Source organism: Motacilla alba, chromosome 21 (assembly GCF_015832195.1).
Source record: "Motacilla alba alba isolate MOTALB_02 chromosome 21, Motacilla_alba_V1.0_pri, whole genome shotgun sequence".
NCBI classification, from domain to species: Eukaryota; Metazoa; Chordata; class Aves; order Passeriformes; family Motacillidae; genus Motacilla; species Motacilla alba.
The window spans coordinates 2669028-2694772 of NC_052036.1; the positions used below are offsets into that span (position 1 = coordinate 2669028).

Consider the following 25745-nt stretch of genomic DNA (forward strand, 5'->3'; position numbering starts at 1 on the left):
CTGTGAGAAATGAGATATTTCCCATTTAAATGTGGAAACACATGGTTGTAATGATGCTGGTTTTTTACAGGATAATTATTGCCAAGCACTGCTGTCCCTTAGATGAAGTTGCCAGGCTCCACATAAGGGTGTTACTTCACTGACTGATGCTCCCTCTGAGCAGAGGACTTTTAACAGCATGAGAATGGAGAAGGTGGGGCTTGGTGAAAAGATAATGGCAGGGAGGAAGTGACTTCCCAGAGAAGCTGAACGAGGGACCAAAGACAAGGAGAGAGGTACAGCTTCAAACAGGCAGATGCTCCAGCAGGGCATTCTCTTACCCCTTTTTTTGCTACAAATGTCTCAAACCCCCTCCCCTGTTTCTAATCACTGTAATTAATAGTGAGCTTCGTTGCCCTCTCTCTTTAAAATAATGTCAAACTGGATCTGTGCTTTCACAACAAAACATGTTAGGGCAATGTTTCAGAGCTCAGCTTGTAATTACAAACTGAAGGAGACTCCCAGAGATTCAAACAGTTACCAGCACTAGGTCGGATCCCAGGTTTCTGTCTGGTGTGATTGCTGTGTTGGAGGAAGCCTTCTCTGACCTTCTTCCTCTGAGGAAGGTGTCTACTGAAAGTTTTGGAAAGGTGAGTCTTCTGTGTCCAGTGGGCAGAAGATGGGTAAGAAAAGGGAAAGGGAATGCCAGACAGTGACAGAGATACGGGATGGAGACAGCTGACAACAGGTAAGAGGAGCAAAGAGCTTCAAGGGTTGGAGGTGGAAGTGAATGAGGGAGCCATCATCAGGCAGAGTCCTTTGGGAATGCACCCCGTACATTCACTTGTTGTGCAGAATGACTGAGCTAAGTGCATATGGACATATTACCTCTCTGTGTGTCTGTGTGTATAAATGAATTAACCCCAGCGTGAGTACTTTGGCTTCTGGAGAAGTTGCTGCTGGCAAAAATGGAGCTTTGTCTGTGGAAAATCCTGGGGTGAGGGAAGGAAGAGTTGGTGCCTTCTGTCTGCTGAGGTCAGTGCATTGCACATCACCCGAGTATGTTCCTGTGGTAAATATCTCACAGTTAAAGTAACTTCCACTGTTTTAAAAAATGTCTTCTCCAGGGTAGCCACATGCAAGAAACACTGGGAAGAGACACGGAATGTTTGTAACTCGTGTGCTGCTGGGAAGGGCCCTCACATCCATCCTGTCAAGACTGAGCTCCGTGGTTCTTTCTCCACACTGATACTGCAAATCCCCTTGTTCAATGAGTGGAATATGTATCAAAAGAATTAAACCAGGACAGTCTCCTGAATGTGGAATTCCAGAGAAGGCTCTCACTGGCGCTTCCAAAGCAAGCAAAGCAGCAACATCCTGAAATTGTTGCCTTTTCTCGGATATTTTCACTGCTTGACTGAAACTTTCTGCAGATATCTGCGCTGAAGTGCTTTGTTTGACTTGGAGCAAGCACTGTTGCTAGGCTGCTCTGAAAGCTTGAGATGGCTCTGACTTCTCCAAAATCTCTAGCAGGGGATTTGACACAAAGAGAAGAATCCATTCTCCATGAGGGAAACTGCTGCCATTTCCTCTCTGCAAACATCCTCTCAGTAGGTGAGTGGAAGGTGCCATCCTTTCATCTCATAGTTTGCTACTGAAAATGCACTCTTTTCTTCTTCTCCAAATTTACTTTTATTTCATTGGTATTTCGTATGGGACAGCTAGTTTTCCTTAAATTTGAGGGAACTGTGCTTGTATATTCCTCAGTCCCTTTTTCCTGTGTATTTGGTACTGAGACTAGAGTTTGGGTAAAATGTATTTAAAAATCCCCAAATCAAGCATTGCCCTGTACACTGAGGATAACTTTGAATCAATCTTTCTTCTGTCCTTGCTTGTGCAGTCTGTGAGAGTTCAGTTGTGTGAATGGCCCTTCATGTGCAGAATTTGTAAAACTTGTAAGAAAATGTAGATGAGTGTGCTGGGATGAGACTGTCAAGAGATTGCAACTTTTTTCCTTGATCCTTTCCAGTGCTTCTGGAAAATGTTTCTTGAAGTTGATGAGACTGGGATTTATAGTGCCTCAGGTTGTGGCTCTGTGCCATGGAGTTGTCTGAACTGAGCTGGGAGATGCAGAGCTCAAAGAGTAACTATTGTTGGCTGTTGCTCTTTTTTCAGTGTTGACAGCTCGCACAGGGGAAAATGAGCTCTTCTCTTAGGAAGCTCTGGAGATTACAGATGTGATTGTGCACATCAAGTGTAGACTGGAGATTGGGTAGGAGGGAGGGAATTGTGTAACTGATGTCTGTGGCAGATGAATTTGTGCTATGGGAGACATCTGAGGGAGGAGGGCCTGGGGTTTTTTGCATTTAAAATAAATAATAAAAAGATTATTTAGCTTAATATTTAAATCAAATCTTCATTTATTCAACACAGGACTCATTTGCTTGAAATGCATTTAATTTACTGCCTACAATCATGAAGTAGACAGCACTGAAACTTTTGGCTGGGTTTTCACAGGACCTAATTTTGTAATTTTGGTTAAATATCCAGCAATTGTGAGATCAATTTTGCTTTCTGTTGGATTACAATTTGTGCTGATAAGTATATTTTTTACTAGCTGAATATATGTATATTGTAGGTGTACTAAAAATAGCCTGTCAGTGAAATAATTAATCCATGATTGCTTGTCATTATCCTAGTTCTTATCTTACGCATTTACTGATGTTACTTTTCCTGGTCAAGCCATTATCATTGTCTCATTGTGCTTTTTATATTGATTTGCAAGGAGTTTGAAAAAGCAAAGAGCAGAAATTCAGATGTGAATGGGTGCATTGCATCATTTGTGTGTTCTGGCGCCACAGAAGTGAGGTGATCTACTCCAGTTATTGCTATATCACACAAACTGACCGTGAGGGAACTCATTTTTTATTTGTGGGGTGATGACCCTGGATGTGCATGACATATCCCTGTACATGGAGCTCTGTCAGTGTGCAAACCTAGGACAAAGTGCAAAGAAAAGGCAGAAATAGCTGGAGGGAGAGAAAGTCTGCATTGTGCCTGGGCAGCACTTCCAGCATTCCAATGCAAGTGGGTCTGGACCTAAACAAAAGCTGGTCTGGGCTCAGGAATCCCTTTGCAGGCTGGTTCAGAACACCCACTGGAGCCTGGCCTTGACTCCCTCTTTAACTCTTTCCATGGCTCTGTTGAAATGCAGCTCTGATCAGGTTTTGCCTCTGCACTATGACAGACACTGAGCCACCTGCACAGACGTGACAGTGACAGTGCTGAGCTGCTGCCTGGAGCAGCCTGTGCCTTCAGAAATAACATTTCAGCTTTGTCAGGCCAGCCTGCCAAGTGCAGCGCTTCTCTTTGCATGTTTGGGTGAGTTTATCTGCCAGAAAACTTAGGAAAGGATGGAGCTGGAGTTAAACCACTGGTTGCAATTACTCCATGAAGTTAATTAAATGCCCCTCAACTGATCCTTGGGCCCCACAGTATCACAGTTACCCACAATCTCCTTCTGTGCTTACTCATCTTCAGTGGCTTGGAGCTCTTGGCACTCTTGAGCAGCTTTCTGATGTTTCATCAACCGGGACACTTTTCAAAACCTGTTGCTTTTTTGCAGCAAAATCTCCACTTTTCTGTGTAGGCTGTGCATGGATGAGGAAGCAGATTGCTATGTAAAAAGGAAATCTGAGTGGAATGCAATTAAGTTTTACATAATTTGGTTATATATAATGTCATTAGTCCTTATTGCAGCAGCATTGGGAGAGTCCAAAATCAAGGAGGGATATGGCAAATTCAGTAATCCTCTATTTTTCAAATATGCTCTGGCATGTCTAGACTCACTTTTCCCTTGTAATCTGATGAAAGAGTGCTGTGCACAGACATGCAAAATCCTGTTTGCTGAGATATGTGGTACATCAGATTAGCCTGGAGAAGCACTTGAGCTGGCCTTCAGCTGGGGCTCAACATCTGCCTGGCTGTGAGCAGCTGCTGTCATGGCAGGGCTTGGGCTGGGGCATCTCCAGAGCTCCCTTCCAACCCAGACCACTCCGTGGCACAAGCTGAGCTGAAGGACAGACAGGCAGGGGATGTTTTGTGAATTGGCACCAGCTGTCTGACAGGAACTTCTATTAGAGCTAGATTTCTGTGAAACTGCCCAGTTTCACTGGTTTTTCAGCTAAAAATAAAATGTGACCTGATGCTGCTTGTTCTGCATGTACAAGGCAGTGAGGGAAGGATGGGACCTGCTCTAGGTTTGGGTTTTGTTGGTGCAGTTTGAATCCATCTGAACAGTCACACTGTTACCCCTGTCATGATTGAGCTCAAACATGTCATTCTCAGTTTGGTATGACACAGACAGTGGTGCTACACAACTGTGACACCAAATCCTGAAGGTTTTGCACAGTGTCAACTGCGAGTTATGTTTTCAACACCTTTTTTTCTATCCAAATGGAGGACAAGGCTGTAGTGTGAGGAGCACTGAGAGCTGCTGTTTGTCCTCCTTTTTGCTGCAGAGGCAGAAATGCACAAGTGAGGTTTGCAGAATGCACAATTGTTTCCTTTGTTGCCAGTGTCAGTTTATACTAATTTATGTTAATGAGTCCACAGACTGTTGTAATGAAGATATGAACCTAAGGACACAATACTGGACTGCTCAGCACATCCAGATCCTAGTTCTGATTCTGTTACTGCCTTCTTGTTTGGCTCTTTTTGTAATTTCATTTTATCCTTATGTTGTCTCTTATTCTGATTACAAATGGGAACTGCTGTTCCTGCACAGCAGACACTTCTCAGTCACGTTTAGGTCTTTTTTTATGTGTTCTGAAATACAAATAATAATAATAATGTCCAACCTCAGCCAATCAGAACTGAAATAACTCTGGTAAGATCTAGAGCGTGGCAATCGTAGGTGCTGATATCGGCTGCTTGGGAACTATTCTGCAACATGCAATCTGTAGACCACAAAGGAGTCTGAGCCCTGGAGGTTTTTAATCTTGGGTAGTGGTGGCCTCGAGTAGATTTGAGGACTGATGGAACAGTGAAACTGAATCAATTTTCTGCTTGTGAAAAAGGCTGGTTTTGGACATCTAGGCTCATTTAGAATTCTTAATACTGTTCAAGTCTTAGAAAAAAATTGTTTTAAAGCATTCAGTCTTTGAGAATTTTTATATCACATTAAGAGATGACAAAATTATAAGAAATTGTCCCTTTGTGTGGAGCAGAGTGCATTGTAAAGGATGAGGACGTGTCCTGGGGTCACTGCAGGCTGAGGGAACCTTGGCTGGGGCTTGGCACTCAAGGGCAGCTCTCAGCTCTCAGGTCTGTGCGTTCATTCACACTCCATGAATACAACTCCCGCACCTGATGGAGAGCAGGGATCTGGGAATCATGTGTGGCACAAGGTACCTGGAGTAGCATGTCTGTCTCCTCGCTGCCAGCAAGGGGCTGAGCAGGAGGCTCAGGCTCAGGAGTCCAGAATGAACCACCGGAGCCCAGGACCTTGACCTTCATTGTGACTGTGCTTAGGTATCCTGTCTTTCAGCTGATGTGACTCAGATTCCTTTTTCCTGTCTTTGAGGAATGTATGTTTGTTTCCTCAATGATTTATTTTCAATCAAGAGACCGTTTCAAACCTTGCCATTTAGTCCAAATGGATTCAACAGGTAATGAAAATCTCTAAGGCTTTCTAGATTAACTTCTTTCTTAGGTTTTTTTTTTGGTTGGGATTTTTGTTTGCCTGTGTTTTTGGTAAAGTGCGTTGTAATGTAGTTTTTGGAGGCTCTGTGCCAAGATGCCTGAAGGTGTTTAGTCTCCTAACTCCTGTTCAGGCTCAGACATTCCTGCTGCAATCTCTTGGAAGGCAGGAGCCTGAATACCAATGCATTGACACCTGCTGTGGAGCAGGGAGGAATCTGCTTTGTCTCCAGCTCACACAGCCTCTGCCCTTGGTAGTGATTTTGTTTTAGAATCAGGAAATACTAATAACCACCTGTCTTTGTCTCAGTGGAGGTTTGTTAGGATAAAGGCTGTAAATCTGACACGAAAAGCAATGTGCACCACAAAGGTGTTTCTGACAAAGCTCTGCTTTGTTGCTCCTTCTCTGTGGTCCGTAGGAATATTGCAGTTTGGCCTCACCTTTCTTTGCTCTGTGCTAGTGAATCGTGAGGCTGTAATAAAAGGGCAGCGTTACCTGGATACTCAATTGATGTAGCAGCTCTGCTTTTCCTGTAAAAGTTAACTGGGGAAAAGGAGATAAAAGGCACTGACTGAGCTCTGTTGCAGAATCAGTGGTTTTTCCTGGATTAGAAACTGAATCACCTGAATGTTACCATTTGTTTCTTTCTTCTCCTCTTCCCCCCTAAATGTTCCTGCCCTATCTGATGTATCTGCTTCTGCCTGTAGGGATTTTGGAGGTGTGTAGTGGGAAAAAGGGACAAATCCAGCAGAACAAACAGCGCCGTGAGCGCCCCATCCCCGATTCAGGACCTCGCTCATGCCGTGGGCTGTGTGCGGTTGCCATCTGCTGGGTGAGCGTGTGCTCGCGGTCTCACAGCCTGCATCCTGCCAGAACCCGGCGCTGGGACCTTCAGCTGCCTCAGAACCAGCTGAGTGCCGCTGCTCCTGGAGCTTTTGTACCTGGCATCCCTTGAGGGTTATTAACCAGGGTAATACTACTTGTAACCGCTGCTCCTTGCGAGGCAGAGTGAAAGCTCTTGATAGCAGGGAAGTTACCCTGGTTTGATCCTAATAACAGTGAATAGGTAAAAAAATCATGTTCAGTCAGAAGGTTAGAATAAGTGCAGCATGTTTAGAGGTAATAAACCAACTTCTGGATTGACTGAACCAGTGCTGGAGCAATTAAAAACTAGGTCTTCATAACGCTGCGAGAGGAAAAATCTGTTCCTTTCAATCATTCATAGGAATGCTCAGGCTGTGTGTTGTCAGAGATGGGAGGGGTGGAAATCCAATATTGTTTAACGAAGTGCAACGATATTGGCATTATCTGTGGGAAGTTCTGGAGATGCTGCCATTAGCTGTGAATAAGCCTGTCAGTCAAAGCCACTCACAGGGATGCTGCTCTGAGGCTCTGTAAACAAGAGCTGAGTCTCTGCCTCTTACACTTTCTCACAAGCAAATTATTTGTATCTGCTGACAGTTCTGGTAGACTTAATCACCCTGAAAGCCACCAAATACAGGTGACTTCTAGCCTGTGTGTCTTACAGCATGACTGGCTTTGGTTAGCATTTGGAGTTTGGCAAATTGTGTTTTAAAATCGTGACTGTGAACCTGCCTGGGTTTTGGTATTACTCACCTCCCCAAACATTTCAATGCTCTTCATCTCCAAGCAGTTTTCTATTTATCTTCACCTCAGAATCTTATCTGTCAGTTTGATCTGAGGTTAAATGCTTCATCAGAGAGAGGAATGCTTTGTTTCTTGAGAGAACAAATAACTTCAGTTGTCTTCTGAAGGAAACCATAGTGGTTTTCTACAGTTATCAGACTATGAGGAACCACTTGATGCCTGGCTGCTGCCATCTCCCAGGCAAGTCCAGGATCCTTCAGCTGCATTACTGGCTCTGTAGAGAAGAAATGGGAATATTCTTGAACTCATGATCTCAGAAGTACAAACCATGAGTTAAACCTGTGTAGCCACTGGGAAGAGAGGCTGTTCTATTACAGCCCTTTTATGCTGAAAATGCTCTGCACACAACAGAAGAGCTGTGAATAGTTTAGAGAAGAGTGAGGGAGATTGTTTCTGACAATATCAAAAGCACTGATATTTCCCTGAAGTAATAATCTTTTTCCCTGCTGAAATGCTGAAGTTCCAGGCAATTGGCTCAGTGAGGAAGACAAAAGATTTAAAACCTGTTTAGAGACTATTCTAATCCCCTTAACTGGTGTCTCTCACTGAACTGAAAGGGGGGATGCTGATTCCCAGGAGGCCAGCAGGATTTGTGACTGGATCTAAGGAAGAAAAAGCTTGAGGCTGTGTCACAGTGAATGAACTGTGTGTTGACATAGGCAGGTACTTAGAATGTGTGGGACCATCAGTGAAAGTCAGAGGAAAGTCATTCCAGGGAAGTGTGCTCCAGCACCAGGCAAGTCTTTGGAACAGTGGCAGATAACAGGAGCTGGGTTGCTGTCAAGATAATGCTCCAAAATCAAGAAATGAAACTTAATGAAAGTTCAAAAATGCTCATTTGCTAGAATTAACTATGAAAATAGAAATCTGTTAGAAGCACTAGCATTCAGATCCACGATTGCAGAACAGGTTTTGTCATCATTTACCAGCAGAAAAAAGGAAGAGATGGACTACAAAGTGCTGTTTGAAGTAGGGGGGAAGAAAGGTTTGTGCTTAATCCTGCATGCTGTTCTCTGGAGGAAAATGGTTAGTGTGGAAAATCTAGTTAATTTGACTCGTTTTTCTCATAGAGCTCTAAGTAAAAATTTGCATCAGAGAGGTTTTACTGTGGGCAGGGATTAAAAAGTTAAAACTCTCTCAAGAGATGCAAATATCTACAGAGTTTTATATATATATACATACATACATATATATACATGTATTCATATATTTATATATATGTAATAGTTCTCCTAGGAAAACACTAAACTTGGGGAAACCTTTGCAGAGCTGCTTGAATGTGGAACTGGCTATGGGGTGGTGTTACTGGACTGTGTTTCTTTTTTAGAACAGGTGAGAAAGTGAAGCAAGATCATTTGTTGTTACCTAACTGAAAATTCAGTGCACAGGAATGAACAGGATTCTGTTCTGTTACCTTGAAAATGAAAGTGTTTGAGGATGGTGGTGTACACAGGTGCATCCACATTTCATTCTTCTAGCAGCAGTGAAGTTGGTTTCGTTGAAATAATTCTGTTCAGTTTTGGATATTCAGGGTTAGAGGTGTTACATCCTTACCTGAAGAAGCAGCAAGCATTAGTTGGTGGAGAATAGATCCCTATTGGAGACCTCTGTAAGTTTTACAAGCTGTAGGGACTGAGGAACAAATTTGTGACCCTTAGTTCCTCTGGCATAACTGAACAGGGGTGGTTGTAGGAGATCGTGGCTGTGCTGATGTCTGACTGGAGCTCCCCGTTAAGCAGTGGAAGAGAAAAGCAGAGGAAACCTTAAAAGAAGTAACAAGAGCATTTAACAGCTGTCAGGGAGTCCCCTGCTGCCTTAGAGGAGCAAACATTTCAGTGTCAACTGACACCAGGAAGGAGCTGTCAGTCAGCAAAGAGTTAATTGTTCCAGCAAAAAGTAGTTTAGATAAAATCCTACCTCTCCTCTCTCCCCCGCTTCCTCGGTGTTGTGGAGAGGAAGGGAGCTTGTACATCACAAAACTGACAGTGATTCCTCAGTGCCTGAGCTAATAAACGGGATGAAATTCAAACTGCCTTCTCACACAGACACAGACTTGCAGAAGAGGGAGCAAGACGGAGGGAAAATGCAGAGTATCTTTACTTCCTAACATAGGAAATTGAGAAAAACCCTCTTATCTCTACAAGATGATGGATTTAGGAAGCCCATCGCAGAAACACAGTAGGTGGATTTATTCTTTTTACCTCATCCACTAGAATTTTTGCTAGAAGATAAATTGTACTTGTGCTTGTGGGCTCAGTTGTTGTTCAGTAGTACTTTCATAACATCGCATTACTCTTCCTTTTCCTCACTCACTCAGAGATATTCAGCCATTTGACCCTGTTAGTTAGAGGATAATATTTTTTAGATCTCATCAGCTCACTGTCATTTCAAAAGATCTTTTGTCTTTAAGAAGGCATGTTTTATTAATTATGGCCATAGTATCTAGATAAATACGAAGACTACTAAGTAAATGAAAATCCATTCCACTTACAGCAAATGAAACATGTATTGCTTTGGAGAAACCATAATAATAAGGACAGAGCAATTCCCAATTCTCCGAATGAATTGTTTACTCCAGAGCAGTTTCAGTAGCTGTAGACATTGCATTTGAGTGTGCCTTGCAAAGTTTACTGATGGAGGAAGGGAAGGTTGGCTTTTAAACAACAGAAACTCCACCACAATGCACTGTGCTAAACTCTGCCCATCATTCCTTAGTGTCATTACTCACTGCTGTGTGTATAAAATGATTTCTGCTGGCACACGGTGCTGATGTTCCCGTGCTCTCTCAGTGATTTCACAGGAGTTCTGCTGGTGCAGATTGTGCTGATCAGGTTTGATTGTGCAGTCATCTTATCTCTGCCTGTGGTGCACAGTTCATTGAAGCCATTCCCATGTGCGTTCTCAGGTGGTTCTGCAGTGTGTGTGTTCCTGGGGCTCTGTACACACATTTGTCAGCTGCGTGTCTCGTGGCAAAGTGTGTTTGTGCAGAGGGGGCTGTTCCTTGGATCTGTGTCTGCTGGAGGATCACACTACTGCATCTCTAATGATGGTTGTAACACTTCAGGTACCCTGGGTGATGAGCCATTTGGAGGAGGTAATTAATCAAGGAAATGACTGACAAGTAAATTGCAATCAGCACTCGGAATGCATCTCTGTTAGAAGCACCTGCAGGCGTTCAGGTGCTGTGCAAGCCAGGTCCTCAGTTCTAGTCTGCATTTTCCTTCTCTCTGTGGGCTTTATATAACCTTCCCCACTCATCTCACATGCATTTGCACAGTCCTACTGAGATGATTAATCCTCAGCTGGAAGAGCTTTTTTAATAGTACAAGTACCAGATTTTAGACTCAAGCTTCTTACTGACAGTGTAGGGATAAAGTCTGGATTCTCTGCACAGCGTATCATGGTTGTGACGTCCTGTAAATGTGGCTGTGATACCAGAGAGACTTTGCCAGTAACTATCACCAGAGGGTCTCTGAGTCCTTCACTGTCTGCTTCAGAGCCTGATTTGCTTTGCTGCTCTGAGTTCAGGTGGCTGCACAGGGTGTGCTCTGGGCAGTTTGCTTTTTGCTTCTCAGTCAAAGTTGTGAGCTGACTGCAAGCACCACACAACATGTGCAGATTTCCTACCTTCTTCAGAATAAAGTTTAAAGCAGTAATAAAATTTAGAATTATGAGGGAGTTGTGACGATTCCATGCTTTCTTTTTGTTGTGAAAGGTGCAGCATAAGTGGGTAATTTAGGGACAAGAGGCAGTGCAGTGACGGATTGTGCTGTTCATCTTTATAGCAGGGAAGTAGCTGTTCTGTCAGTGTCCAGCACCTGAACAGGTGATGCTTCTCTCGATGGATGAGCTGCACTTACACTTGTGAGAAGTGAGGAGGCTCGGTCAAGTCCCTGGGAGACCCTGCCTGGACTGGCTCAGCTTTTTGTGTTTAAGACTTGCTCATGCGGTGCACTGTGCGCTGAATTCTTGTGCCCGTCCGCCCGGTGGGATACTTGCAGCTCTGTTCGCGCTTTCTGTGGGGATGGAAGGGCCGGCGGTGTGCTGCCCAGTGTCCCCAGTGCCCCGGGCAGGGGCTGCGCTGCTCGGGCCGGTCCCGGCGCTGCCGCCCCGGCCGGGAGCGCTTCCCGCGCGGCGCAGCGCGCTCCGTGCGCCCGCAGCGCATCCCGGCGGCGGCGAGCGCTGCCCGCGGGCTGGGGGAGGCGACCGTCCCCTCCCGAGCGCCCTTCCGAGGCCGCACCGAGCGCTGTGTCCAGCTGGGGCTGCTAAGCACGCGGTCATGTTTCCAGCCTGAGAGCCAGCAGCGCTTGGTTCCAGGTTGCAGTTCTGGAGCATGTGATGCACAAGCTTACTATATAAACTTAGGAACTTCATCAGCAGCCATTCTTCACCTTTTTTCTTATTTGCAGGCTTTGTATTTTCAAATGGCATCTGTTCCCCTGACTGAGAACTCTGTTAGTGAGAATTAACAACGTATTTTTGGTGAGAATTATCAATTCACTTGTGACCTTCACTCACAGTTCAGACTGACACAAGATAGCGAAGACCTTTGATACCCGTGTACTTCTGGCAAGATTTTCATTTGGTGTTTCATTCTTTCCCCGTGTTTCTGGGCCAGCTTTCATGCCATGCCCCTGCTGTTCAGCCATTCATGTTCATAAGGTGCTAGTTCTAACCCTCTTAAAAAATAAAACCCAGCTGAGGTCAAGCCTGGCAGTACAGCTTTGATGCTTGCTGCTGTAGCAGAGAATTCAAAGTTTAGTCGCCCACAGCTCTCTCCCCTCAGAGCAGTCTCTTCATTTATTCATACATTATTAACTGGTGATTTGAGTAACAGATGTGTACGGGGGGGCATCCATAATTTATTACAAGGATGAACGAACCGTGGCCTGTGGACAGTGAGGACAGGCTGAGCTCCCTGCTCTGGTGGGGGCAGGGGTTTCCCTTAAGGAGAGACAGGAGGGTTTCATGCACCTTTGGGCACCTGGGAGTGAGATCAGCTTTGAGGGAAAATTCTGATCCTGGAAATTTCCAAGGGCTGTGCCTGAGAGGGCAGAGCAAACATAAAGTGGGTGCAGGGTGTCAGTAAGAACAGTGAAGCTGCTGCTTGCAGGTTAATTTTTGCTGCTCACACTGGCTGATCAGATAAACTGAGTTCAGTGCTTTCATTTAATCAGTGCAAACAGCTAAAAGGGATGACTGTAATTGTAATTTAGCAGTGACAGGCAGAGATATGTGCAGAGAATTGACTTGCAGCAAGCTCCTGTGCTAAGGCAGGACCTGCAGCACCTCTGTGCTGTTTGTAGGACAGCCCTGGGATGTGACAAGGCCTCGACTTGTGTCTCTTGAACCCTCTTATCTGCTCTGCTGGATTTTGGGTCAGGTTTATGTGATTTTTCTGTCTCCAGTCAGGAAAACTCATCTTTTAACTGTAAGACTCAGGTACAGAAAAATTTTGTACTAAACATCTTAACTAGAGGTGGCTTGAGCAACTTGAATGAAGTCACTTACTTTGGCTCTATGGGGTTTTATCAAATGGGAAATGCTTTGTAGAATAGAATTTTTTTAGGTTTGTTTCTCATGTCTGATTAAAAAGATAAAAAAGTATTTCACTGGAGGTTCAAATAAACCTATTTTGCCAGTTTTAGAACAAAATGAGCAGATTTTTTCATTGTTTTAAACCATGTCATGTCATGTCATGTCATGTCATGTCATCTCATCTCATCTCATCTCATCTCATTTAAATTTATATATATCTAATCTACACTACATACTACCAGGTACATCTAATCTATAATATATCTATAAATAACATTTACTATATACTATCTCATGTGCTTTTTTAAGCCAGTAACTATTTTGATGAACCAAAACATGTTGATTCAAAATACATGAATTATTTTGAGAACTTTCCTTTGTAGAAATCCCGAAACCTTCCCATTTCTTTTCACAATTTTCTGCTGCAGCACTGCCCACTGATGCTTCCAATACCTGAAAGAAATCTAAGCATATATAGTTGTCATAAGACATGAGCTGTGACTTGTAACAGCAGTAGAATAAATATAATTGCTAAAAGAAGAAAAGGGACTTTTGGAACAAACCCTTCCAGTCCCATATGTTTTAATCCTGCCTGTGCCAGTCTGCATTTGTGTCATGGCTGAGTCTTTGGTTCCTTCACAAGGTGATCCAAAGGAAGGCTTTGCCAACCTTAGTGGTTCTTGGAAAGAAGCTTGAGTTTTATTCCCGAGCCTCTTCCATTTCTAACTTCAAGCCCATCTGTGAAAGCCCGGTACTCTGGGTTAGGATTTTTCAGCACAGGTCTGGTGTAATATTCTGCTCTTTCTGTGCAGAACAAACGGCGATGGTGGCATTGAAGGAACTGAGGCACAGTCAGTTCTTTCACTGTTGGGTTTTTATTAACAAACAGCAAAGACCAAAATGTCACTTTTAATGGTGTTCTCATGGCAGTGTGTGTGTTAAAACCAACACGCCTGCACAGCTCAGCTCTGGAAGGGGAGCAATCCTGGCTCCAGCCACACACAATATGGCACAGCAGCTCCTGCAGCAGGCTCTGCAAGGAACGTTTACAGCCCAGACTGGAGAAGGACACAACACATCCCCTGAGCAGGGCATTACCTGCTGCCTGAGCACCAAAAAACCCACAGCTGAGGGGAGAAAATCAGTGAGCAGGGAATGGCAGCCCCCCAGAGGCTGTGTGAGAGCCCAGCAGGAGTGACCTGGAACAGGGAACGAGTCTGTGGCTCCATGGACCGGCTCCTGGGGATGACAGGGCACAAGAATGCAATCTCTTTTTACAATAAAATGGACTGGGTATTTTGTAACAGTCTCTAAGTGACAGCTGGGAGAAGGGGGATGAAAGGGAAGGTAGGTGAACTAGCTTGCAGGTATGAAACAGAGCTCAGGAATTTAGCTGTGTAACGCAGTTTAAATTCCACATCTCTCTGCATCTTGCAGAGAAACCTAATTTTTTTAAATCTCCACAGGCTTCTTGGAGACAGAAGATGCTAATTTTAGAAATGTGGCAGCTCGTCTTCTTCCCCACCCCCTTCCATTTGCTGCCAGAATGCTTAACAATCCAGTAAACAAGCTGTAGGAAAAAGGGGAATAACCTCGAGAGCTGAGGTTGGTGTTGGCCTCTTGTCCGTGGCATTTTTGGGGAAGGATTTGCCCCCTGCCCGTGGGTCTTGAGTTTGAAACCGATTTAAAAATAGAAGAGTAACAGCTGAAGTGACGGTGAAAAGAAGTATTTAAAGGTGCAGTAATCGCGGCTGGCAGGCCCTTTGCTGACCTGATTAATTCTGCACCAGTACTCAGGATAGTCTAAATTAAAGCATTGCATAAGGAGAGTGCTGGGAAGTAAAGGAACAAGCCTGAAAATTTCATGTAGCACTCGGATATCTCATTTTTGGTTTCTCTACGCACCAAAAACCCGACACAGAAATCTCACGTATCTGCTATGGGAGCTTGTTCTAATTACAAAATACAAAGTACACTACAAAAAGGTCTGATCTGAGATACCTTTCTACTGTGCAGAAAGGTTCCTCTTAATGAGTACCCAGAGTCCTAATTAGTGCAGATAGTGACTGATAATTTCCACACTCTATACTGCTCTTCTTGTGTCGCTGCATCTTCATCCTCTGCTTCAGTCTTGTGTGGGCAAACAAAGTTTGGATTTGGACAAAAATAAACATTTGGACAATGTTTATCCAAACCCAAATGTATTGGGGTTGCAACCATCTAATTATCAGGCCTTCGAGTGCAAATTGTTTTGTCCTCATTTTGGCAACAGGTGGAGTGATCTGAGTCTGTTAGGTAGAAGTTTCATGATGAAACTTTTATTTAAGAACTTCTGATGCAAAGCACCCAAAATTCCTCTGGTTTAAAAAGACCCAGCACTTCTGCACTATTATTATGCAAGTCTTTTATTGTACCTGCTCTTGTGGGCACTTGAAGCTGTGTGTGCATAAATATATGGGGAAATGTTTAAAATTAGGCATTAATTGCTGCTTCAGAGCATCTGTATGACTAGAAGTTTTGCGTTAGGCCTACACAAGACACAGTTGTGTGCTCAGTCTAGAAAATCTGCTATTTTTAAAGTAGGAAATGTGAGGCAGTGAAATGTTCATTGCATTCGGAACACGTGGATAATAAATCTGCTTAAATTTAACATGCATCATAATTTCAGACACCCTCAAGTGCCTGGAAAGTTTAACAAAGCATGAATGCCTCATCTACTTTGTGCCTCACAGAGCAATGCATTTATCTTTTCCAATTTATTTGGGACAATGGAGCAGAGTGCAGCACAGCTGTTTTCTATGGATGCAAGCATATGTGTCTTCTATTACTAATTAGTAATCAATTCCACCCCACCGTGCCTTTTTCATGGCTCAACTGTCTGAGAACTGTGTCTGTGCTCAGAAATCCATGTCACAGTTGTGACTGAATGAATTGCAAGTTTTGATTTTGGGAGAGAATTAGCTCAGGAGATTTTGTCATATGTGTCAGAGTGCTGTCTGCTGAAAAATGAAATGATTAATTTATTTCTTGGCTCCATTCCTGTCTTGGGTATCTCATATCTTGTCCTCAGCATACACCAAAGATGTGATTTACCCTGAAGCAGGTTATTATCTGTTCATAGGGACAATCCGTGTAGTTCAGGCAGCCATGATTCTCTTCTGGTTGTGGCTGTTTTGTGCCTTTTCCACAGCTCTCCCACAGTGCTGACCCTGGATTCTCAGAGGCAGCAGAGCTTTGCAGACAATGGGCTGCAGGCTGGAAATATGTCACAAGCAGTAACAGGAGCAGGAGCAGGGAGCTGTGAGCAGGCTCCCTCCACTACCAACAGCAGAAACATGAAATAAAGCAACTGTGCAGGGCTGCACTCAAGCAAGAATATCAATGCATTTCTGTTTTTAAGGGGAGAAAAAAGATGGGGTGGAGAAACAAAGGGATCTGAGGTAATTTAACATTAATCCTTGTGAACTGTGTCTCTGTTGCTTGGATGGATCTGGGATAACCAGACTCAGTGGAGTAACTGAGGTTCAGCACCTCACTGGAGGAGTTGACAAAATGAAATAGAAAAGACAGAGAAAGTACTGTGAGGGAGGAACAACAGTCACAGGGAAGGGAAATGATCTCCAGGATCATACTTCCAACACAACTCCTTGCTAGGACACCTGGAAGATTCCTGCCCTAAGGTGTCCAGCTCCCAGCTGTTTGCCTGCCAGCTCTGGCTGTACGGAGTTCCTGCAGTTGGGAAATGCTCTGGCTGCAGCCAGAGCCACACACCCACTCTGCAAGGCTGCTTCCCCTGCTGCCCGTGGGCTGCTTGCAGCTTGTCAGGGATTTCATGATACCAAAATGAGAGCAATTGTGCAGCAAGATATAACACAGAGTTTGACTTTTCAGTTATAAACCTTGGAGGGACAAAGAGGAGCGGCAAGCCAAGGGATTTTTACGTTTTCCTTTTAGTGATCTGAAAAGAAGTAGCAGGAATTCCAGCAGCAAACACCTCTGTCTGCAGCTGTCACTGCAGCACCTCCAGATTTTATCACCTGCACACAGTATAACCACTCACTGAAGTGTTTTTGTCTCAACAAAAGCAAATGATCTTTCCCTCATTTTCAGATTGATAGTCAAAAGTTTGAAAACACATTGAAAACTTGTTTATAAAACACAGCAGGAAATAGGGGTGCTGCAGAGAGGCTCGTGGTGTGTGTGGGGCTGGGGTTGTGGTGCTGTGGACTGTTCTTGTCACTGAAGTGGTTGAGAACTCAGGACTAGTTCCGTCTGGTTGGTAGCTGAGCTTTACTTCTGAAGGCTTTCTAAGACCCCAAAATCTACTTGAAACTGGTTTTGCCTTCTTTCATTATTGCCTTTCCCCCTTCTCTGCTAGACATGAGCATCTTCCCATCTTATGTAACACAGATTTTCTTGGAAGAACGTGTGTTCCCTGAAAACCTCAAACAGCCAAGATGATTTATGGGTCTATAAGAAAATAGGCCACCAAAACACTTCAGTTCTTCCAATTTCCAAATCAGAAAAAGATCTAAGACTGAAATAATAAAGATTGTGCATGTTGTTTATTCCTGTGGTGAAACTGTGTGGTGAAAAAATCAGGTTAAACCAGCTTAGCTCAAACAACTTTCTCAGTGTTCTCTTTCCTCCTGGTGCTCAGTAGAAGTTTGGGAGAAGGGGGATGAAAGGGAGAGCCAAAGGAATGGTTGATACCTCAGAGAGCCAAAGGAATGGTTGATACCTCAGAGAGCCAAAGGAATGGTTGATACCTCTGAGAGCCAAAGGAATGGTGGTTGTCTCTGAGAGCCAAAGGAATGGTTGATACCTCTGAGAGCCAAAGGAATGGTGGTTGTCTCTGAGAGCCAAAGGAATGGTGGTTGTCTCTGTGTTGCAAACAGACTGGTGATCCCCCAGGGAGGTGAGCTGGTCAGTGGCAGAGGGTTTCAGGAGCGGGTACAATTTAGCTGTTAAGCTTTGATTGCTGTCCTGCTGTCAGACACATGTGACAGGATGGGAGCCTGTAGCACTGGACATGTGAAGGACATTACCTTGATTCCTCTGCCTGAGGAGGAGCAGAAGGCAAGGGACAGCACACACTACCACAGTGTCTGATTTTATTACAGAAAGAGTCACAAAACTTATTTATGCAAAGCATCTCCTTGGTATTTACAGCACATTCAATGCCAGTCATTTTGCCCTCTGTTTGTGTTGACAATGGAGAAGTTATTACTTTCAAGCTGTGAGAGTTTTGATAGCAGCCTTCAAGTCAATTGTTGTTTTAGTTGAACAGACTGTTGGTGGTTGTTTTTACTGTTTCTATCCCACAAAGATAATTTTATTTGGAGAAATCTATCTTGTAAACAGTGTGCTGGGCCTCTTCACCTTTTCTCTGCAGAAAGTACATGGGAAGGTATCAAGGGACCTAGGGAGAATTTCAAATTATGAAGACAAAACTATTGCTGCAGTAGGTTGTGCAATCCCATGGCATCATCTGACGCAGGGCTGGAAATTGATCATCCTACTAGATGCTGAATTTTTTGTTGACTCAGGATTAAATGTATGGAAGGATCTTAGAGTTTTCTAATCCGATAGTGTTCGTCTCGGTTACTGTCTGTAAACATTTTGCAATAAAACCTTAATTTGAAACTTCCCAACTCTTCATATGTTGAGAGAATGGTGATTTTGTTCTATGTCTTGCCACCTGCTGTTCTCTTCTGTGGTAAAGTACATTGGTAACTATGGGAACAAAAACTTAAGAACAGACACCCACATGTGTTGAAGTTGATTTATAGAAGGTCTTGAAGTGATGCCACGGATTGTGAGAGATGGAACTCTCTGGATGGAGTTTAATGGCTTTCAACGAGGGCTCAGTGTTCGACTTTCAGAAGTTATTTAGAACATCCCTGACGTTGTGGATGTTCCATTCTCCACTTAACCATGGTGTAACGTGGTGGTGCTGCACTTCCCAGCTGGCTCATTCAGTGCCCAGCAGTGCTAACACTCCTCCCCTGTGCTGGGCAACAAGATCTCTGTTATTTCTGTCAGGAAATAGGTGCTAGAATGTGATAAAATGTGGCAGCTGGAGCCTTGGGATGAAGGATGTATGTGTAGGTGAATGTGCAGTCAAATTATAATGTAGCCGTGCCATCAGCTTGGGTGCTTTGTGCTGTTTCTCTGGAAGTGTCCTGTTCCTTTCCAGGCAGCCAGGATGGGGCTGTGGCCCTGGCAGAGGTCAGGGACAGCTCAGGATGCTGTATGGACCGTGCAGCCACTCAGCAAGGGCAGATCTGAGTCAGGTCATGGCTCAGCTCCCCTAACCAGAGTCAGCTGCTCAGTGGCATCACTCTGGGCTTCCTCTGCATGTCTGGGAAAGAAGGAATTGAGAGAAGTCCTGGCCACTTTTAGTCCCTTCTTAGGACTTTAAACCTTTGTGATGTGACAGCAGCCCACCTCAAGTCACTTCTGCTCTGTTTGGTTGAGCTGGAGAGCTGGGAATGGAGGATGAAGGAATCAGGGCATGGTATGCTTTGTGGAATATGGAACTGACAACGGGGTAGGTTTGCTCCATGCCAGCACTGTGCTCTCCAAACTGGAGTGCTGGTGACCTTTCCCAGTCCCATGTGAACTTCTGGTGTGAATCAGAGTCCACAAATCCAGATAAAAGTTTGTCATTGATTTCAAGAGTCAGCAGATTGTCTTTGCACAGAGAAATTTCCTGGTTTAGACTAGACATTACTTGGAATAAGAGAATCTTTTAATGTAAAATGCTTTGGTCTTGGTGATAGCACAGTCTGTGTTCTCTTTATTTCAAAAAATTTGCATGTGTTGTGAAGGCATTCAAATGTTTCTCTGACGTTTGTTCTGTGACCCTGTTCTAACTGCACAGCAAAAAAACTCCCAGAGAAACAAAACATTTCATTTTATGAAATTGATGTCATACAGTAATTAGGTACTGATTCTGAATCTCTAATAGTCTCAGATGGGAGTATATTTTTCTTCTAAAGAAAGCATAGCCTGGTGAAGCACCAAGCTTTGCTCAATTTGATGGGGTAATTAGTGAATTAGTGATAATCCTTAGCTGTAATCTTTAAATTTGCTCTGTCTCTTGATAGATTGTGAGGAATAGGTGGTGTTGAATGGGAGGTTTGTGTCTAGCAGTGAATTGAGCCTACCCTGCTGTGTGAAGATTTCCTGCCCTGGGATTCCCCAGAGGAATTCTCTGACAGGCTCTTCCTGGGCCTCAGCACTTGCCCATCTTCTCCCTTCTGATATGAGGCGAGATTTGTTGATAACCTGCACTTGCCAACAGGAAATAAGAACAGAAATGAGAGTTAGTTTTAGGATAAAGCTGGCACATTGTCTGCAGTGTTCACCCTGACTAGCCTGTGTTAAAGGACAGTGGCTGCAAGAGGAATTACCCAAATGTAACGTGGTGTAAATACAGGAGGCCCCAGAGGCTCCTGCAGTAAGTGCTCCTCAAGTGCTTCTGGATGGGTTGCTCAGGAGATGGGACCTCAGGGGACACAGCCAGTGCTGAAAGCCACTAAGCAAATAGGATAATGTTTTATTGAAAGTAAACTTGAGCCAAGTCCTGGAGCCATTCCTTAGATAGCAATGACCATGAAATTCATGCCTAAATGAAAACTGCAGAGGATTGTGTCAGATCTTGCAAAGATCATGATCTTTCTGCAGTAGGGACTGATACCTAAAATGCAAAGTTGATGTGGGATGGAAACAGCAGGAGAATCCAGCTGCAGCAGCTGGGAATATGAACGAGAGTCAGCATTCCCGGTGTGGAGAGCCTCTGTGGGATGGGAGGAGGTGACTCTGGGAGCGTTCCACACACCTCGTGTGCTGAACTGGGTCGGGATGGGGAGGTGCAAGGCAAGAGGGCAACATCAAACAGCACAACCAGACTGGCTTCAGTTCCTGCAGTCCGGGGAGAGGATCCAGGGCAGCACTGCCTGATGGACCTGTGTGAGGTCGCTGCCTGCAGGGCAGCTGTGCCCTGGCTGTTGGGCAGGATACTGTGATCCTGCCCACCCTGCCCCCCAGCAGCACATTCCTTCCCTAGAGGGGACACTAACTTTCCCCAATTCTTTATCATTCCTGTTTAATTAGATTTCAAGCCCTCAAAGGAACAAATTGTTTTATCCTGTGTATTTCAGTGGCATGTAGGAGGGGCAGGAACTATTCCTGGTTGGAATCTTTAGGCAGCACCCTGATACCAAAATGCTGAAATTCTTCTCCAGGATTTAGACAGAACTCAAAGGTCTGTGTCTGTCTTCTCCTGCATTGTGCTTTGGGACACAGACTACAATAATGTGCATTGTTTCCTAGCCATATCCCATCAATTCTGCATTAATATTTCCTTGCAAGTTAAAAAGGTGGGAAATTTATCATCTTTGCCAAGAAAAGGAGTTAGAAAGAAATCCAAAAAGAACAGCTTGCCTATTTTTATCAGTAGCTGTAGACAGTGCTTTCTAAACTTAAGCAAGTCTGGGAGGATCCCATAACAATGTGTAGGATGCTGAATGGACACAGGGGAGGCATTAACATAAAAAAGAGGTTGTTTTTTTTTTTTCCCTTCTTAAATGAAGTAGCACCTCACTGACGTTTGCTGCCTACTGCAACACATCCCAGAGGAATTAAAAGTGAATTATCCTCTGTGCTTCTTTGCTGACATCCACAAGTTTTTCCTTCAGTTCTTTTCCAAAGGAATAAAGCAAAAGCCATCCCCACGTCCTGCCTGGGAGCAGGGAGGCAAAGAGTTAAGGAACAGTTATCCCAGGTGGCTGAACACTTGAGTTGCAGGGAAAGGCTGGGAGCATTCATTGAGCTCCTGCACTGGCTTCTACCTGGCAGCAGCTCCTGCTGCACCCCTGCACAGGGAATAAAGGATGAGCCTGCTCAGAGCACAGGCAGCAGGCATCCCTAGGAGCCCTCAGATGCTGCAGTGAAACCAGGCAATGCTCTTCTCCTCATTCTTTACAAGAGTCTTTTGAAAGATCAGGGATGTGCATATGGTCTTTGCTGCTTCCTCTAGTGTTTTTACTTGAATCTCTCACTGGAATATGGATGATGCAAGCACAATTAAATGCCTCAGTCCAGAAAAAGGTAAGGAGAAAAATGTTTATTTTAACCACCTTTCTGAGGGAAATTAGTTTTACTGTAAAGTGTAGTTTACAAAGCTTCCTTGGACACTTCTTTTCTGTTATTCAAACTTAAATGCTTTGAACAAATACAGCAGGTTCTTAAGGGAGCATTTGCTGTACCTTTGCCTCCTACTATCACTAAAGCTTAAATAATAAATGTATCTCTAATGGTTGTTTCCTCCTGCATAAAGTGTGCAATGAAGGAGTGCACCAGGTATGTTCCTGTTCCTTTTCTGCTTGCTTAACTAGCTGCTGTCACCATAAGAAAGGCTTTCTATTTTTAACCTGAGACCTTCTGCTACCCACATTAGAAGAGAAAAGAGACTCTAGTACTGTTGTGAGTCAGCTGTATTGTTTTAATTTTTTAAAACAGGTGATTTGCTGCTCATTAGATGTAGTTCCTTTACACCCATCCAACAAGGAGCGTGCACAGAATCAGTTGGGGTTGAAGTTTTCCCTGGTGGGATTAAACCGGGGGTGAAGTCAGGGAAGTGCCTCGAGCTGGGAAAACTGTGCTGCAGTGTCCTGCATGCTGAACTTGGAGCTCATCCCTCCTGTACTGATGGCTGCTGAAGGAATCTATGAACTCAAGACCGATTCTCAAAAGCCCAGTTTTTATTTTTTAAAAGCTTTATTTCCTTGCTGATTTACTCAGGAAAAGCCTGGAGAGAGAAAGCCTTCCCTGTGATGTCAATTAATTGACTCCAGTGCATGGCTGCTTGTCTGTTTGCGTTCTGCATTTTATGCCTGGTAGGCTTGTGGTTTTACAGGAGTTATGCAACAAGTAAAGAAGGATGTCTTGGGTTCTGTGTGTTTAAAAAAGCTGCTCTGGACACTGGTCTCACACCTTGGTGTCTTTGGGAAGGCAGAGCAGTATCCCTCACTCAACTAATCAATGCTTAGTGCCTGTTCCTCGATCCCTTTTCAAGGAAACACTCCTTCAAGTTCTCTCTTCTTTTCTAAAAAATCATTCCTAGATGAAAACTTTACCAAAGTGGAAAAATGCTTGGCTCTAACTTGGTGTTTGGCTGTCAGAACCAAACCTCATACCTGTGAGCTCTGGTTTGGCTTTGCCTTGTCTTTGTTATTAAAATACCAAAAATAAGCTCCAGCAATGCCATTCACTGAGAAAAGGACAACAGGTAACTCAGGTGTGGCTGTACCTGTGCAGTCACTCTTCACTGCAGCAAATACTGCTCCAGAAACTGAAGAAGGATGTGGATGTGAGAATTACAGCAAACTGACTTTAAAGGGTCCCATGCTAGAGCAGAAATGTAATTAAAAAAAGGAAGAGGGTGACCACAGAACATCACATAGGAAAAGCTTCTGTTGTTCATAGCAATTGCCATTGTTTTTTTTTTTCCCATAGTTTTATGACCATTTTGGAAATTGTTTTGTTTATTGATGAAATGAATATAAAATCCAAGAATACTCCTAGGCTGCGACAGATGTAATGAATCTGAGAAGTATGCAAACAATTCAGGTAAATAATGAGAGAGTCTCCATGTGCATCACAACAGCAGACAAATGTTAACCAATATTTCATTGGAGATTTGTTAAGAATGAAGCAGAGATGATGAGATGCATTTGGGCATTGATAATATTTATTTTTATGATAATATTTATTTAAAAGCAAAAAAGCAGATTTTAATACTTGGCATAAGAATTTATTTACCTGTACCATATTGCTGGCATAGAGGCTGGAGATTTGGGAGCATGGAAGCTTTAATTAAACAATATGCTAAATAGGGAGAAACTATTTTCTATAAGCAAGAACTTTTTTTGTTCCAAGGAAAGGAGTGGTTTTCTTAAATCTTCAGAATGTGTAAATCCTCAAGTTTTGGACTGAGTTGGCTGAAGTGGTACATTTATCATAGAATCTTGGAATGGTTTGGATTGGAAGGGACATAAAATATTGTCTTGTTTCATCCCCCTGCCATGGGCAGGGACACCTTCCACTATCCCAGGCTGCTCCAAGCCCCATCCAGGCTGGCCTGGGACACTTCAGGGATCCAGGACCAGCCACAGCTTCTCTGGGCAACCTGTGCCAGGGCCCCACCACCCTCTCAGGGAACAATTCCATCCCAGTATCCCATCTCACCCTGCCCTCTGGCAGTGGAGAGCCTTAACACACTTTTAATGATTGCATTTTCGAACAGAAGTGTTTCAGGACTGAAAACCAGAATAGTTTGTTTTGAAAATGTCATGATGGAATGGCCTGAGTATTCCTGATCCAGTTTTTGTTCTCTGAAAATGCACCAGTGTGCATTTGTACTTTAAACAGACAAGGTCCTCAGGGAAGGTGTGATGGAGCAGGAATTGTGTCACCCAAAGTCCTTTTGGCTTCTTCCTACTGGGTTCAGCTTCCAACTTCTGAAAGCAGGAATGAGAGAGGGGGGCTCTCACCTGAGGGTCTCCCTGGAGATATCCAGGTAGCAGTTACTCAGGTTGATTCCTTGCTTGCAGTAGGAAGCTGCTGAGGCTGAGATTGTGTGTGATTAAACCAGCTTGGTGTTTCTGCCAGATGGTGTCCTTCTAAGCCAGGGAGTGGAAACACCTGGAAAACAAATGGGCTAACTGAAAAGAGCAGAGCTTCATGGGCAGGGCTTCCATGGGCTGAAGCACAGGCAGGGGCTTGCATGAAGGTTTTTTTTTAAGGGTTCCACTTCTTGCTGTCATCTGTAGCATTAAAAGGAAATGGGATTCTCCTCCCACTTAGATATAAAACCAGTCATGATGCAACTGAAGCCAGTAATTCCCCAGTGTATGGAAGCCTCCAGAAGCCTTCATATGGTGGTCTGTTCAAACTCTCGTAGTGAGAGGCACCAACATCCAGGCTCTCAAGGCTTTGGTGTTCCACTGACTTGCCACTCCTTTTTTTAAGGGGTTCTGGCCGACTAAAGGCTGAGGAGTCATTGCTGATGATCCAAAATAGTCCTTGTTCCAAGTAATTCTGAAATGTTCAGCTATCAGTAAAGAAACAACTGATACTGTCAGTGCTATTGGGAGAAAAATGAGCCATGTCCTGAGAGAAGCATCTGGGAAAATCCTTCAAGAATGTGGCAGCTGGCAAACATCTTCCAGTGGAACAGGTCATGAGATGTGGCTGCAGAATTTCAGCCTCCAAACTGCTACAGACTCCCAGGATCAGCATTTACACCATATCTCTCACTGGGGAAGATCAATACTCAGGTGTTCTCTGGTTCTCCATTATCACTGCTCCTGATTTTGCCTTTTACTGAGGATGTTGTTTCTGCTGGTCTAACCCTCAAGCAGAGATGGTTTCCAGATGCCTCATCTTCAACTCGAATAAAAAAAAAGAATAGGGAAACATTGCAAAGAAAATGTCACGTTAATGCTAAGTGCACAACTTGAAATTAACTGGTACCATACGAGCAGATTGCTGATTCACATCCCTTCTGTCCCTGACAATCAGTGGTGGGGGGAATGTGAATCGAGTCCAGCTAAATGGGAAAGCTTTCCCACTTCAGGGAATTACAGAGGGATAATCAGTATTGGCCTCTGCTGAATAATCAATATTGGCCTGTGCAGGTCTAAAGACATTATGTGGCAGAGAGCAACTAAATTTTCTGGCATGATGTGATCTGACATGGAGTGGATGTGGACCTGCCAGTGCTGAACAAAGTCCAGAACCGCTGTTAGCTGTGGCTCTCTGTAAAATATTTTCCTGAAAGCCCATTTTT

The 25745-nt window shown here is 44.0% G+C and overlaps 1 protein-coding gene across 3 annotated transcripts in view; it reads left to right on the forward strand.

Moving 5' to 3' along the window:
- The window catches only part of PLCH2 (phospholipase C eta 2), a 76317-nt gene that overhangs the window by 7906 nt on the left and 42666 nt on the right, over positions 1-25745 (forward strand). The window contains exon 2 of one of the 3 annotated variants that reach the window (XM_038159467.1): positions 1107-1593. In XM_038159467.1, the coding sequence (XP_038015395.1) occupies positions 1482-1593 (112 nt within the window). In that variant the 5' untranslated portion in view covers positions 1107-1481. Of the gene's footprint in view, positions 1-1106; positions 1594-5831; positions 9527-20460; positions 22004-25745 lie in introns of those variants that run through there. The other 2 variants (XM_038159471.1, XM_038159470.1) reach the window with 2 other exon arrangements.